This window comes from Calypte anna, chromosome 4B, assembly GCF_003957555.1.
Source record: "Calypte anna isolate BGI_N300 chromosome 4B, bCalAnn1_v1.p, whole genome shotgun sequence".
Classification (NCBI taxonomy): domain Eukaryota; kingdom Metazoa; phylum Chordata; class Aves; order Apodiformes; family Trochilidae; genus Calypte; species Calypte anna.
In genome coordinates, this window is record NC_044249.1 from 18,764,200 (window position 1) to 18,780,135 (window position 15,936).

The following is a 15,936-nucleotide window of genomic DNA, read 5'->3' on the forward strand; positions in this document are numbered from 1 at the left end:
TAATAAGAAGAGACTGCAACAGTCTTCTGGAACTTTAAAAGCAGTCGTTCCTGAAACAAACGAGCTGCTGTTACTGAGCCCATCACTGAGCTCCTTAAGACTAATGGCACATAAGGAAGAAAACTGGTGAATAAAAGGACAATTACCCCAAACCTTGTTCCTACAAAAAGAGACCCAATTCTAAATTGGTATTCTTTCAGTATCAGGATGGTTTCAGATCATGCTTTAACTCCATCTCCATCCCCCTAAAAGCTCTCTTGAAGACTACCTGGGCTCCTACAGCACCACCTGGGAGCTAAACAAAATGCTTCTCTTCTGAGACCAGGAGAATGGGCACAACCCCAAGTCACTTTGGGGGGGACAGGATTTATCCTGGTATCTGTTAGTCCTTGTGTGTTTCCTCTCCTGGCCCTGCCTGGTCAGGGTGCTTTTGTATGTAAGGACACAGAGTCTGTGTGTCTTGAAAAATTAAGTCACAAAGCAACTCCTATGGGAAAGAAGAGCCTAATACAGGAGAAGAGAACAAAACACAAGAGGCAAATGCACAGATGAAAAGGAAGTAGAGTGCATGAAGCATGCTGTGACTCTGACAGAAAGATTAATAGTTACCTGGGTATGGAGGACAAAGTCCAGAAGATATGAGGAAATGAGATGTCAGATGCAGTGCTACGGGAGGAATGATTTGCTAAACCATCTGCACTTGCAACAGGCACTTTCTTTCACAAAGATACAGGCTGGAAGTTCAAAAAGGCTTTAGGGCAGAGTAAATCTTTGTTGTGTTTTGGACAGCTGAGCTCCAAGTATCTAAGTTATCCATTGCCTGTGCTGAAACAGGTATTTGTCTAGGGATTGCTAGAGTCAGTCCATTTTAATATCTGTAAACACTAGAACTGCTTAACAGGCAATTCAAAATATGCAGTGTACCATATGTAATTAAGTTACAAGCTGCTAGAAAGATAACTAAACAACAGAGACAGCCTAGAGACAGCAAGCTGATGGCAAATGTCCTTTCTAGGATCTGTAGCAATGCATCCTGACCAGGTGTGGAACCATGACAGATGAGAATTGGTGATAAATATGAGCCCAGAATGACTCTGAGAAGCCTCCTGGCTTTGCTCAAGGCAGAGCATCACTTGTGAGGACTGAGGTTGAGAGCTCTGATATCATAACAAGCTGTAAGATTTTGTTCTGTTGCTTCCCACATGTCTCCTAACAGAAGTTGTCATCCCTACAAACACTCTCATAGTATGAGTTAGAGGGCATGTCAGCACTTTCTCAGACCTTTATCAGTGCTAAATACATCCCAAGTGTCAGCAAGAAAGACACAGAGCTGTGATTATAGGAAATCTTTTGGTTTTTTAATTGAAAAAGACACTGAACTAGGATGAGTGCCTTTGAACACATGCAACTATGATAAATACAGAAGACCACTTGTCTAAGCAACAACCCTACTTGTCACCCCAACAAAAATCATAGTGCTGCATCATGCCACCAACCACTAACTCAGCTCAGCTGTCCAACAGCAATTCCTCTTTTCCACAGTTTTACCAATTCACCCTAAAAGGTTTGGTTGTATTTCCTAGAAAAGCATGACTTCCAGCTACCCACACATTTAAAAACACAGCCTTTTGCCACTTGTTTTTTTGTCCACTAAGCACAATCAGAAGTTTGTTTTTAGGAGAATTATAAAAAACAGAGGTTTTTTGTTCCACCAGGAAAGCAGTAAGATCTATACTCTGAAACCCACAGGTTTCTCCAGCAAGCTTCCAAGCCTGTCACCTCTTTAAAGCCACACACTGCACGTTTCTAGCAACAGAAATGAGAAGAACTGCTGCTGCCATCAATAATCATAATACATCCATGTAGTTAAAGAGCAGTCACATCTATTCTCTTCTTGCAAAACACAGACTCCACTCTCTTTGATAGCCTTAATAAGCCTTCTCTGCCTCAATTGCAATTAGAATTTATCTTCCTTTGAAGTACAATTCTGGACACTCACTTCTAATTCATTATGAGCTTTTCCAGGACCATTTAAGACACTAATCTCTCTCTCTCTCCCCACAGGCAGCACAGGATCACATTTCCTTCCTCTGCAGAAGAATTGAGATGGCAACTGATAACCTGTCACGGGATCTCTTGCTACACAGTAATCTCAGGTTTAAACTGGTCACATCCAACAAAACTGTAGTTATCAATCCCCATATGTTGTACTTTGTTTAGTACACTTTATTTTTAGTTCTATTTCTGTAACAGAAAACTTATATAATGGATATGCCCCAGTCTTCCTCTACAGGAATGACACCTCCAGCTATCAAAGCAGCTGGTGGCCCTACATCTGTCTCAGTAGCACTCAAAAATAAGGATCAGCTACAGCACTAAGGGAACTCTATTAGAAAGCTCTTCCAAACAACTAAAACTATACCACCTTACCTGCAAGAAAACAGATTTTCCCTAGATAACTGACCTCAATAAAAAGTCCCTCCATTTACACCCCCCCTGCTTCAACAGGCAATTTGAGAGGCTTTACATGTGGTCTCAACATATAGAAATTAATTTTACAGCTTTAATAGAAAAAAAATATTATTCTTTACTTCCTTCAGTAAAACTTCGCCTCAGAAAGTTTTGCACAGAGTTGACAGCATAAGAGAATCAACTTCATATTCTCTGTATATGGGAAGTCATACACTGCTGCACAGAATTTGCTCCTGCAAACAGCCTGTTTGATGCACAAAGATTCTTCCCAGTGCTAGGCAGGACAGATTGCTTTGGCTGGTGATGCATCCCATGCTAGATGTTTTAAGATGCACAAATACAGCAAAAGCTAAGATTAGCACCAATGAGCTAGACAGAGCCATTCGGTTTTAAGCAGAATCCAAAAAGCCATTAAGCCATTTTCCCAGAATGTCTGTGTAGTTTGAAACTAATTTCCTTTGTTCTGTTGACTGTTAGCAGAATCAGAACAGATTTATACAGGTGTAACAGAAATTCATAACCTTCAGCACTGCATTCAACAGCTACCACAATAATCTTTTATTAAAAGTATTCCAACAACTGACTGACAGTCTTAAGTATCCCCCACCCATGCCCAAAACAAACATATCTCAGTTATTCCTTGGATGATATTTACAGGCACTGACTTCACTTTAAAATAACTGAAGTAGAAAGCCTAGGACAAAACAAAACCTCATTTTTATTCATGCTGGTCCAGGGGTGCCATAAGTGGTGGGTGTGACTTTCCAAATACTGATGCCACAAGATTTCTCTTCCAAAGACGTGGTTAAATTTATTTACCCTTCCCTAACCTCTGGGAGCACACATGAAAGAACCCAGAAATCACAATCTAAGCCCTCAGAAGGTGTTTTGACCTCTTGTGTCGCTCTGGCTGGCGGCAGTGTGGGTTTTACATTTCTTCTGCCCCAGAGTGTAAGAGATTCACAGATGATGCTGAATTTCTTCCCATGTCCCCAAAGCAACCCTGGACAGCTTTTGGCTTTCCTCTCTGGCCTGACTGGGTACAGCTTGAGTTGGCCTTATTCAATGGGCAGAGAAAGTACAGGCAGACAGTTGCTTAAAAAGGATGCTCAGGTGTCTGGATGCTTCACAGCAGAATTTAATATTTCTTTCTGGGAATTAAAGCACCAAAAACTTGAAGTTGTTTGTGAAGCTGATAAAGGGAATGAGGGAAAAAAAAAAAGAAAAAAAAAAAAAAAAAAAAAGATAGTGTACATTAAATCTTGTCACTAGTGGAGCTTTAGATATCTCAAAAACCTTTCCCTGTTCATTGCTCTAAGCATAAGTCTGTTCTGCCCAAAGAGCAAAAAAAGCAACAATCTGATAAAGATAGCAATGGGTTCACTTTGCCTACCATGCAATTAGTTTTCAGCTGACTTCAGTGTAAAACTTCTTTAATTTTCCACATTTCTCTGGGGGAAAAAAAGTATAATACGAAGCTATTCCACAAACACGTTGCTTTTTTTTTTTTCTTTATTCCAAAAGAAATTACACAGATGTGTCCAAGTTTGTAGAAAAGTTTATTTCATGCAACTACCATAAGGAAAAAAAGACAAGAATATAATATAATATATAAAGAATGCAATCCCCAGCTTCTAAGAGCCTTCAGAGCAACAAGGATGTTGACAGACTTTGTGACAGGATACAACCCAATTATTTCATCTTTCCAGGATACAGTGGCATGTTTACTAATCACTGCTATAAATGTCAGCCTTGTGGACTGAAACGTATTTTGTCCCGTGATCCCCTGCCTCTCAAATAAGGAATTAAGGTGCTTACTTAGGGATTAGTCTGTAACAGCCAAATCAGGAGCCAATGCAGTTACTTTTATTGGGTACACTGATGCTATGGCTGGAGATGCCCTATCAGGCTGAACTCCCTGGAGTCTCCCTGACAGTGCAAAGAAAATCATCTCAGTTACAAATGTATTTTTAAGCTGCTCCTCTCCCATCATCACTATCAAGGATCCCACTTATTTTTCTTCTTTCTCATCAAACATCAGTTACCAGCATTTTCACAGGAGTGGCTCTACCATTCGTTTACCCCACAGTCAGCTTTTTTCCATCTCTTCTCCAGACTCCCCTTGCCCCAGTCCTCCTACTGGCTGGTCATGTTAATATACCAGCAAGTCCACTCTATTTTGTTCGTATAATAGATCCTCATAAAAGAGACAGAAGCCTTTTGAGCAATTTACCACAAAGCTATGCAGGTAAGAGAATGTGTCACCCTCGTTAGTGAAGGACAACAGCCTCATCATGTTGTGCTGTGAACCATTTCCACTGCTTGAGAGGCAGTTCTCTATTCTCACTATTATTATGCATCTTTTTTTTTTTCTTTACAGGCTGATTCTCCCCAAAGTATTCTCTTCTGTCTAATTGCAGATGATGTATTCATTACAATGCTAAATTATAAAGAGCAAATTAAAGTCTTCTAATCAAAAGCAAGCTCCCTTTGAGAAAAGCTGAGATTCGGTGACTTTACCCTGAACTTCAGCAAGGAATCTTTATGTGCTGGCAAACCTTGCAGTTGTAAAAATACAGCTTTTAGAAGAAAGTGCTTTTCATTTTAACACAATGGATAGGTTAACAAAGGCTTGAAATTCTTATGCACAGACTGAGATGCAGTCATACCTTTCCAGCACCAGCACCCTGACCATGACTGTTTACACTGGGAGCTTCCAGGCAAGGAATGAATTTTACCATTTTAGTTACCCAGACACACACTCAGTAGTTCAGCAGCCTTTCCATTCTAATGGATCTGTTCACATGACACATGATGAACATCTCACTTGTCAGTGTCTTAAGCAATAGTTTCAAGATCTGAAGTGTTTGACAGAGCTGCTGGAACATTTGAAATTTTACTACCTCACTTTCCTAATTAACACACGAGCTCCAGACAACTGAGTTGACATTTTACAGTTAGGCAAAGGAAGTAACTACTCTTCTATTAAAACACTGAAAGTTTGAAGACGTAATGTCTTCTCTTAAAGGCACTTGGAATCTAAATTAATGCTTTTGCATCAGGACCTGAACTACAGTACACTTCACTCTCATCTAAGATACTTTAAAAAACCCCCACCTCATCAAAACAATTAAGACACAGCAACACTTTCCTAACTCTGAAAGAACACAGATTTTTAAAACTGCAAGTGTAACAAAAAGAGTTCATAATCTGCCATTTCTTGCAAACTACTTACTCAGGCATTGTCTGAATTCACTGTGTGAAGTCTTTCATTTGATTCTGACAGCAGATTAAACATTTAAATATTTCAAAAGAATATTTAAATGTTTAAGTGTAGCTTATTTGGAGTATTCATCACTTGTTTCTTGTTAAGCTGTCTTATCTTAAACAGCATTTGTTTACATGACAGCAAGTCTAAAAATGCCCATATTCATAACCTTCAACAGCTTATAAAAGGCCAGAATGAGGCTTTACTTCCAAAATTAGTTCTCTCGTAGGCTCTGTATCTTCACTGCCAAAATCCATCAGTGTCTTTAGCCAGAGTTGTAGAAATGAAATTACTTGAAAGCTCATCTGAAAACTTCCTCTATGCATAACAAACACTCAGTAAAAGTGTATTTTTAGGGTTCCTACAATCTACTAACGTGCAGCCACAATATTGCACGGACAGATACACTTTCTGTTGTCTAAGCAACAACCTTCAGTTTCTACAGTCACAGCATATTGCAAAAAGACCAAAATTCTGGACAGACCAGTTAAACAATGAATGCCACATTTCCAAAAACACTTCTATTGTACCAAATGTTTGCATTCTTGAAAACTTTAAAAGGTGGGCTCATGCCTTCATTTCTACTGAAAAATGAAGTTTACATTTGGACATATTTCAAGTGTGGTTTATAACAGGTTGTTCTATTTTCACAGTAGTCATTAGAAATTATTTGCTGTAACAAACAGACCAGATAACAGAACATTAAATATCTAACATTGAAAAGGTTTAAGGACCATAGCTCATAACTGGCATCTTCCTCTTTACAGTTTCTGTACTGCTTTAAATTCTGCTCTAAAACATTTTTATGGAAGTTGTTCTTTTTCAGTGTTTTTAAGAACAAAAATACACCTAAAACATGAATATATCTGAACAATACTCAAAAAGTTGCATCTGTAAATAAAATTCTCTCAGAAACAAAGAAACATGAGCTAACATACACATTACTTTTGCAATCTGAGATACTTTTTACTAGCCTCAGACTTACATTAACCACAGCAACAGACCAAATCTTTTCTCTGACTTCTATCTGTCAAAACAGAGGTCACATAAACGAGATGCCAACAAAGAATACAACCAACACACTCATATAATCTGAACACCCCAAAATTCAACTTCAGTTCTCCAGTGAGCATCATGCAAAAAAAGCACAATGTAGGACTGGTCATCAAATCCAACCATCCACGTCAGTGAAGAACATCACCACAAACTACCTTGTAGTTGGTATAATTTATTCTTCCTAATTCTAGGAGAGAATGACTTGCAGATCTCACTTCTGCAGTGCAGTGAAAAAAAAAAAATCTAGCCTGTATTTATTGAAACTGATGGTGCAAATAGCACCAAACAAGTAATTTAACTCTTTATATTTCCTTCTTACAGTTTGTCAGCAAGAACTGATGGAACTCTTTACCACTCCATACTTCAGGGTGACCTCTAGAACTCTATTTCCTTGCTAAGACATTCTATTTCATAGGCAGTCTGCTTATCTAGTGAAAAAAACAACAATCCTTTGTTTGCTTATGAAGTCATAAGAACTTCTGCTTTTCTTGAGGGGAGAAAAAAAGAAAAAAAAAAAGGTCAGAACTTGCCAAAACATACTTTACTAATGCAAAGCAGATGATCTTTTATTTCCTTCAAACTACAAATAATGTTTTTTATCAACAATTGCATACAATCCCCAAAACTCAGTTACATCACCTAGTTTGCTGGTTATCACATCAATCACAAGACTAAAATGCTGACACACTCCAGTTTGAAATGGCAACATGATGTAATCACTCCAAAAAAAAGTCTGAGAACAGCCATCAAACTTTGTCCGTACTAAGTTCACTGCATTATTTAACATCTATCAAGCATGAAGGAAGTGTCATTCATTTTATTAAAGACAATTCTGTTTTTAAAGATTTAATCAGCAACGAGATTGAGCCTTACCTCTGGTTTACTGAGACTGGACGACACCAGAGAACCTGATCCCACATCCAGATCCCACTGTTTTCTCCCACTGTTTTCTGGATCCAGTGCAGCAATTCGTCCATCCAAGGTACTGATAATTACTAGAGATCTGCAAGTTGGAAGCATTCAGTCAAAAGTACAGAACTATGGAATCTATCTAGGAGTTTTCTGTATTTTACACAGTCCAGGTCCAACTTTGAAGTCAAGTCTATATATTCTGCAGAACTGCAGCTGAACTTGGTAGCTCTACAGAGAGTAGTTAGAGACAGTAGAAAAGCTGAAGTCTCAGGCTGGATGTCAAACTAATTTACAGGCTATTAAGGCACTTTCAGAGTTCAGTTTCAGGGGAAGATAACTGCTTTGCTGTTCCTACATGCAGGTGTTACCACTACAACACTGAATGAGATCAACTTTTGAGATATTTATGTGAACAGTATAGGTCCTATTTACTCCAGTCCCTTCCCACACTCATCTTTAGTATGTCCTTTCCAAACAACCAAAACCTGAAATAATTAAACCAGTAAAGTGGGAGGTAAGAAATACTAAGTCATAGCTAACTTTTCAACACTTCTGGACTAAACCAATGCCTGCAGACAACAAAGCACACGAAGTGCTCTGTGCAGCTCAGGTTTGACATAGCCTCTCTCTCCAGGGATACCTGGGAATGGCAGGGGAAGATCATCAATTTTAGTAAATCTTGTTGCTTCCACAGCAGTCCAGTAAAAACACACATTTCTGACTGGGCTAGAATTCAAGCATTAAAATAATAATAATTTAATAAGCTTGAAAAAAACCCAACCCAAACAAACGAAAAAAATAAACAACACATCAGAGAGAAAAAAAACCTTTTTTCCCTTGAAGATTGTTTCACTCTGACCTGAAAAAGCTGGGATGTGTTGGCAGATTTGGCTTGCAGCAGGCTGACAGGCTGTGGAAGTAGAGCTTGATCACTTTACAAACTGCTTGCACTGAGGGTGGCTGGAGCCAGTGACCCAGAAAGACCTTTATAGACATTGGTTTCAATGAGAATAAGGAACTGTGCAAATAAACCTGATGGGTGGATTAACTGTCTTTGAGTGGGGGTGAAAAGGCAGGGAGGAGGCAATACACACACAGACACTATATGAATCATTACTTTAAACAATAAGGAACATTAAATTATTCTGTATAGCTAAAGCCTTGCCCAAAGTTCCCAGCGTAGTAGGCTGACGTTTAGAAAGGAAATGATAGAAGTTCTATTTTTTCTTTAGTGAGAGAAACTAAAATAAAAAATAAAAGGGCAGTGGCTTATTACATCACCTACAACAAAGATCACATAAACTACTATATTTTTCCTGTAAAAGTAACCCAAATGATTATTTTATAGTGCCCTACAACACTGTCTTGTTCATAAACAGAACATTTCCAAAGTCTTTAACTTCTACCAAAAATAACACACTATCTCCTACTTCTGAAGGTGGCCAAGCACCACATTCCTCCAAAAGGTTGTAAAACTGTTAGAAAAGTACCAATTGTGCAAATATTTGAACAGTAGAATACACAAGGTTATATAAGCTGAGTACTTATCATTATTCCAACTGTAGAGAAACCAAGCCCAGGTTAATGATAAACTGGACTGCAGGAGACTGTTTTCAAGCACTGTAAACACATGCTCACACAGAGGCTTTGGATATACGTTTCACAGAATCTCTTTGCTTTCTGGTAAAACAATTTATCTGAAATCCTCTATGACTGCATAAATATATTATTTCAAGTGGGTTTATTTAAATTTTATGTTATTCCAGCTGGCAACCAGGTTATGAAAAAGGTAGAAGTGTAGCTAGAACAGAAGAAAGTTTCACAGAGGAGAGAAGAAAAATCTGAAAAATCACACCATGAAGTGTTTCCTTCCCATCTACTCCCATTGTTTTCCCTTATCTAATTTTTCCCACTTCATTTGTCCCTCAAGTAACAAATGTTTTATGCCTCTGTATCTTACCTTTCCACATCATCTTTCCCACCAGACACAAACCTCAACATTCCCCAAGAGTTCTCATTTATCAAACCTCACCACCACAACCCAAGACAGCAGCTGTGCCATCTGTGCCTCCAGTCACCCAAATTGTTGTGCAACCCCACTGAAGTTTTAAGTTTACCTTACTAGGAACTGGAGGAGAAAAAAACATTACACCTTCAGAGGGAACATTTGTACCAAGAGCATACAAGGGGGCTCTTTATTAACCCATTGGCCACCATCTATTATCATGGACTTTGTTTCACCAACTCCACCTACTGAGAAATCACTTTTATGAGACACAAGAACAGGACCTGCTCAGCTACACCTAAATCCTGCATGTGGCTACCTTCAGAACTGGAACTAAGTTCAAGAAAAGCATTAGTTTATCCCTGTGTTTTTACCAAGTTACTCATCTTGAACTAAAAGGTCATATTTCTGGTCCAAGCTTCATCTTGATCTTTAACAATAATAAAATCATAAAATATTTGTGTTGGAAGGGACTTCAAAGAGCATCTAGTTCCTGCATGCCAGAAAAAAACACTTGCTAATAATCTTTACTCTTGTAATAAAATCCTTTGCAACTTTATATTCATATAAATTAAAAATCTTAATACCTGTTCTACCCATCTGCAGGGAATTAAAATCCTGTCATTTGAACTTTAATCAGTATAAGATCTGCAACTTGTCTACCCATACCCTAGGCCCATGATAGTGTTATATTTTCTCACTATATTTTCCTTTCCTCAAGTTTTCCCCTTTTCTCTGTGGGATACCACTGCTTCAGCTTGATGTACTGAGAGTATGAGGTGGTGACAAGATCTTCTCATCCTTCAGCTAGTCTGATGCAGCAGAAGATTAACATATTCTGATAAAAACAATTCAGGCAACTACTTCAAGACATCATTTTGGAGCTTAAAAACAGGCAGGCCACTTGCATTTTGTCACCCTACAGTGCTATCCTTAGTGTAGTGTATTATGTCCAATTCTTACACTGAATTCTTGCCAACAACACTAGAATATGGCCATGATCCAAGAATAAAGAGCCATCTTTTTAGCCATCTCTTTGCAAGACTTTGTTGGGTGAAGAGGTTAGGACTGCACCTGCAATTCTATAACCGAAACACTCTGGATGCATCTTTGGGACACCTAATCATAAGCTGCAAGAAAAAGGATCTCCTGGCTTAGGTTTTATATCACTTAATTCTGATAAACTCTATTACTGTCTGCAAAATGATACTTTATCACTACCTTTCTCAACACCACCCTCTGACTGGGGTCAAGCTTAAGGACTACCTTGACCAAAGAAACCAGCTTCAAACAACACAGATGCTTTCTAACACTGCCAAAGTAGACTTCAATTCAATGTACCATCCCACACAAAAATTACCCAACTTAAGGTCGAAAGTCACAATAAAATGCCAAGGAAGGGAGGAGGATATAGACAAACAGCGTCAAGCCTGCAAATTCCTGAAGCAGCAAGACATTTGTGGAAGTAAATCATGGATTATACTAGGGAGTGTGTTACATCAAACATATACTAGAGAGGGGAAAAAGCTTGGATCAGAGGGGGGAGGGAAAAAAAGAAGACAGAGAATTTACTCCAAACTAAGCAGTTACTTAAATCCCAGGATCTACCAACAAGGCACCTGAAAAATGAATGCTGAAATACTCATGTATTTCACCTTTAACTGCTGCTCCAGAGCAGAATATGAAGCAAGTGATGGAGGAGAAAATCCCTTCTGGGCCCTTACAGATGGCTGGCAGAAGGACTAAAGCAAGGGGCCAGTGTAACAGTGCATACAAAGACATCTGGAATCACAGCAGCTGGCAGAGACTAAACTAATACCATAAAGTCAGATTTTATTTGCACTTTGTCGATATGAAAACACATCTGGACATATTTCCCCCACCCCAACCACCTATATAGCTTCTATGGTTAATTGAAAATGTTTTCTTGCCATTTCCTTTTTTCACCCACAGAAATGAGCTTGTTATTGAAGTTATAATGTTCCCCCCCTGAAACTATGCAAAGTATCTACAGTAAACTTCCACACAGACAGAAAAATGACAAGTTCTGAGTGTTAAAACTGTTTTTAAATCCCATGAGCACAGCTCACTTTTTGAGATCAGGTGGCCTGAGCACTGCTCTGTTCTACTTTATGGAAGTCAAAGTACCTGACTTACCTACAAAGAGAAGGAAAGAGCAAAGAGTTCAAGGAAAAATGTAAACAGGAGAGAGAAGGAACACTTAACTGAGCTCATCCACACACCTGAACTGAGAATAAACTTGTATTTATTCAAATAAGTTGATTTTGTTGGAAAAAGGAGAACTTACCACGTTGGTACAATATTTACCACTATTCCTGTTTCAGTTTGTAAAGAAAACCACAAACAGAAAACAAAACAAAACTGAAACAAAAGAAACCCACAAATAAAAACCCCACAAAAACCCCCCACAAAAACGAGCCATAATACCAACAACCCTCACAAGCTCTTTGGGACATTGCAAATACACCTGTATGTCAAACTTGAAGTCTAAACAGCTATTCCAATTTCCAAACCTGCATGTTTGTATGGCAAGAGCAGAGTAATTCACCAACACTCACACTTCCTTCTAGGAAATTAAAAAAAACCTGAAAACAAAGATGACGACATTCATTTGCCTACAGAACAAAAACAGAGGGGGGCTGGGTTTTGTTGTTTGTTTTTTCAAATTGTACTGACCAGTTATAATACGTTTATTGCTGAAAAAACAATCAGTTGAGGTGAGCAGAGATGTGACAAACAGACATGAAAAAAATAAAGAAAGGCAGGCAAATATTATGTCCAGGCAGCCATTCTCTTTTTACTTGATGACAGCAAATCTATTCCTATTCACTAATCAATTAGAGAACAGCTACATTTAATCACAGGCTTAAATTACTAAATCAAACATCTTTCATGCATTTTATTTATTTCTAGTTGTCACAGAGAAAACTATTTTTAAAAAAATATTTTCAAGGCTAAATAAATGAAGGTCTTATTAAAACCTGAAAACCATAGAATTGTGATAAACTGAGCAGGATTTGGATGGCCTGACACTCAAAATAATGACTCTGTTGCTAACAGGTGAATAGATTTTCCTCAAAGAAAACAGGATGCCAAGTTATCAGTCAGTTTCTTGCTCTGAGTGAATGCTTGGATATACTAACAAAAAGCTGTGGGCCTTTCATTTTTGGAAGAGTCTCTCAAATACAGCAGGCATTTAGCCACACTCCTCTTCCTTTAAACTCTGGCTGGGGCTTTATCACCTCATCTTTCTCAGCCAATTCAGAAACAGACTGAAAGCAGCTCAGGAACATTCCGCTCTTGAGTCATTCATTAAAATCTTTCTTGTGCCAGAGCTTCTTGACACATGTGGGTTTTGGGTATATTATTTCCCCTTGTTATATTTTCCATCTTGCTCGGCAATTTGTCCTGCGTGTCCGACCTCCCTCGAAGCACCCACCCGTGGCTGTGTTTAACAGGCAATTAAGCAAAAAGAAACCGCGATTTCTTTAACAGAAAGAGAGGTGAGAGAAAGAGACACGATGCTCCGAACAAGTTGCGGGGGCTGGAAAGAGTTCGGACCGCAGATGTCGAGGTTTTTTGGGTCTCCCCCCCTGCAGGCACAGGGGGTGACAAGCCCAGGCAGGGATCGGGATTCGGTATTACCGGGGGAAGCAGACTGGCCAGATGTCACACAGCGTGATACCCGGCAGCTGATTTGTCCAAGAATTAATGCGCCTTTTCTCCCCACGAACAACCACAGAACCTCAGCAGCGATGCTGCGGTCCCGAAAAGCCCTTTCCTTACCGCCACAGCCTCTCCACGGCTGCGCTGCTCCTTCCAGCTCTCCTCCGGCCCCATCACGGGACTCATCTCCCCGACCCCTTTCCCCTCCTCCTTTCCAACCCTCAGACACTTTTCCCTGCTTGTCCCCATAGCTTTAACCCCAGACACCAGCTCGCAGCACCCTCGTTCCTCCTGCAGCCTTCCCGGGCACCGCTCCCTCTCTGAACCACCCGCAGCCCAACTCTCCCGCCCCACCAACTACCGAACCCCCCCCAAAAAGTGCTGTTCCCCCCGGAGATCCCCTCCCAGCCCCCTCCTGCACCAGGTACCACCCCCCCCTTCCTCAGCTGCCGGTCCCCAGCCGGGTCACATCCCCACCAACCTCCACAGCATCCCTGTGAACCCAACCTGGATGCTGCCCACTCCTCCCTGGATACAGTGGCCCATGCCCCCGGTACCGACCGGGTTAAGCACCCCTAAAAGGGCGTTACTACCCTCCTTAGCATCTCCACGCACTGACACACACCCGAACAGCCGGTACCCCCTCAGCAACCCCAGACACCGACTCCACAACCCCCGCCATCACCCACCTGCCCCCGATCCGGGCCTCTCCGCTCTCCTCGGACTCCTGCTCACCGGGAGCCGCAGGGGCCACACCGGCTTCATCATCCTCCACCGTCACGTCAGCGGAACCGGCCGGTAAAGCGGCGGGAGCAGCTGCCGCCCCCAATCCGAAAGCGGCCTCCACAGCCGCGGCATCGCCCGGAGGCGGCTCGGGGCCACCCGCCGCTATCCCCAAAAGCACCAACAAGGTAAAAGCGGCCAGAGCGCTGCGGTACCGCGGCCCCCGCATGGAGGGGCCCCCGCCTCGCCCGCCGTTAGGACATGAACGCTGCTCCTAACGCTGCTGCTGCCGCCGCTGCTGCCAATGCCGATACCGCCACCGCCACCGCCACCGCCACCGCCACACTACGGGCTCCCCGCCGCGCACCGCAGCGCTCCCCGCCCCGCCCGCCACGTACCGGCACCCCGTACGCACCCGCCCCTGGCGCCACCGCCCTCCTCTCCGCAGCGGGGAGGGATCCGATTGGTCCGTCTCCACGCCACTCCTGGCTCCGCTTCCTTTTGATTGGCCCTGGTAGGCGGGAGGAAGCCGTGTTTGTCAACAGAGCCGCCGGGCCAATGGGAGTCACGCCGCTCTCTCACCTCCCTCTTACGGCTGTTCCCACCAATCAGAAGCGCATGATTCACCGGCCTGCCTCGCCATTGGCGGAGCCGCCGCGATACATGTGCTGTGACTGGAGGGACGGGAGGCGAAGCCCCGCCCGTTCCCGCCCTTCCCTCCGCCGGGCTGGAGACGTGGCCGTTGCTCCGCGCCGGCAGGGCGGGGACAGCAGCGCGCACCACCCAGCGGCGGGACGGGGGGGTGAAAGGGAGGGATAGGGCGGGGGAAGCGTCCCCTGCGGGGCGGAGTGGATGCGTCGGGCGGGAAGGGCAGTGAGCACCGCGCCTCAGTGCTGGAGACTGCGGGAGGGATGTTTGTAGCGAGCCACTCGTTCCCTTATGCACCTCCTGAGGTGTTAGTGGCTTCAGGCACCTCCTCCAGCCAAGCGCCTTCAGAAAAGGGCATGGCAGGATCAAGCGCTCGCCTCAGGAGCTCGTTCCCCTCTTAATGGCAGCCCCGGCTGGCCGGGCTCCAGCTGAGGTGCGGGATGTACGTGACACAACAGCCTCAGAAGTCACCTGTGGTCTATTCAATTATATTCAATTTATTCAATTTATATTTCCTCCATGTATTCGCACATTTTGATTTCTTCTTTCAAGCAGCAGGATGGGGCCAGGTATCCCCAAGGATCCCCAAAGATAGGGGAAGGGGTGACACGTTCAAGCTGGAGAATAGGGGGTTGTGTGTAAACATAAGGAAAACTTCATCACTTTGAAGGTGATGGGATACTGGAATAGGCTGCCCGGGAAGGTTGTGGAGTCTCTCTCTCTGGAGGCATTCAGATCCTGCCTGGACATGTTCCTCTGTGACCTGCACTAGGTGCTTCTCTTATGGCAGGGGGTTGGACTCGAAGATCTCAAGGTCCCCCCCAACCCCTAACATTTTGTGGTTCTGTGAAGCAGGTGAGACCTCTGCTCTGAGGGAGCTGGAGGTGTTCAGCCTGAAGAAGAGGCAGCTCAGGGGAGACCTCATCACTCTCTACAACTCGCTGAAAGGAGGTTGGAGCCAGGGGGGGGGTTGGGCTCTTTTCCCAGGCAACTCTCAGCAAGACAAGAGGGCACGGTCTCAAGTTGTGCCAGGGGAAGTTTAGGTTAGATATTAGAATTTCTTTATGGAAAGGGTGATCAGACATTGGAATGGGCTGCCCAGGGAAGTAGTGGATTCTCCGTCCCTGGAGATATTTAAAAAGAGACTGGATGTGGCACTGAGTGC

At 42.5% G+C, this 15,936-nt stretch overlaps 1 protein-coding gene across 1 annotated transcript in view; it reads right to left on the reverse strand.

Annotated features, from left to right (window-relative positions):
- Positions 1-14,495, reverse strand: part of EIF2AK3 (eukaryotic translation initiation factor 2 alpha kinase 3) — a 42,242-nt gene extending 27,747 nt beyond the window's left edge. Inside the window, exons 1-2 of the mRNA XM_030450706.1 lie at positions 14,090-14,495; positions 7,670-7,799 (exon numbers count right to left, since the gene is read on the reverse strand). Coding sequence (XP_030306566.1) covers positions 7,670-7,799; positions 14,090-14,352 — 393 coding nt within the window. The 5' untranslated portion in view covers positions 14,353-14,495. The remainder of the gene's footprint in view (positions 1-7,669; positions 7,800-14,089) is intronic.
- Between the last annotated feature and the right edge of the window lie 1,441 nt (positions 14,496-15,936).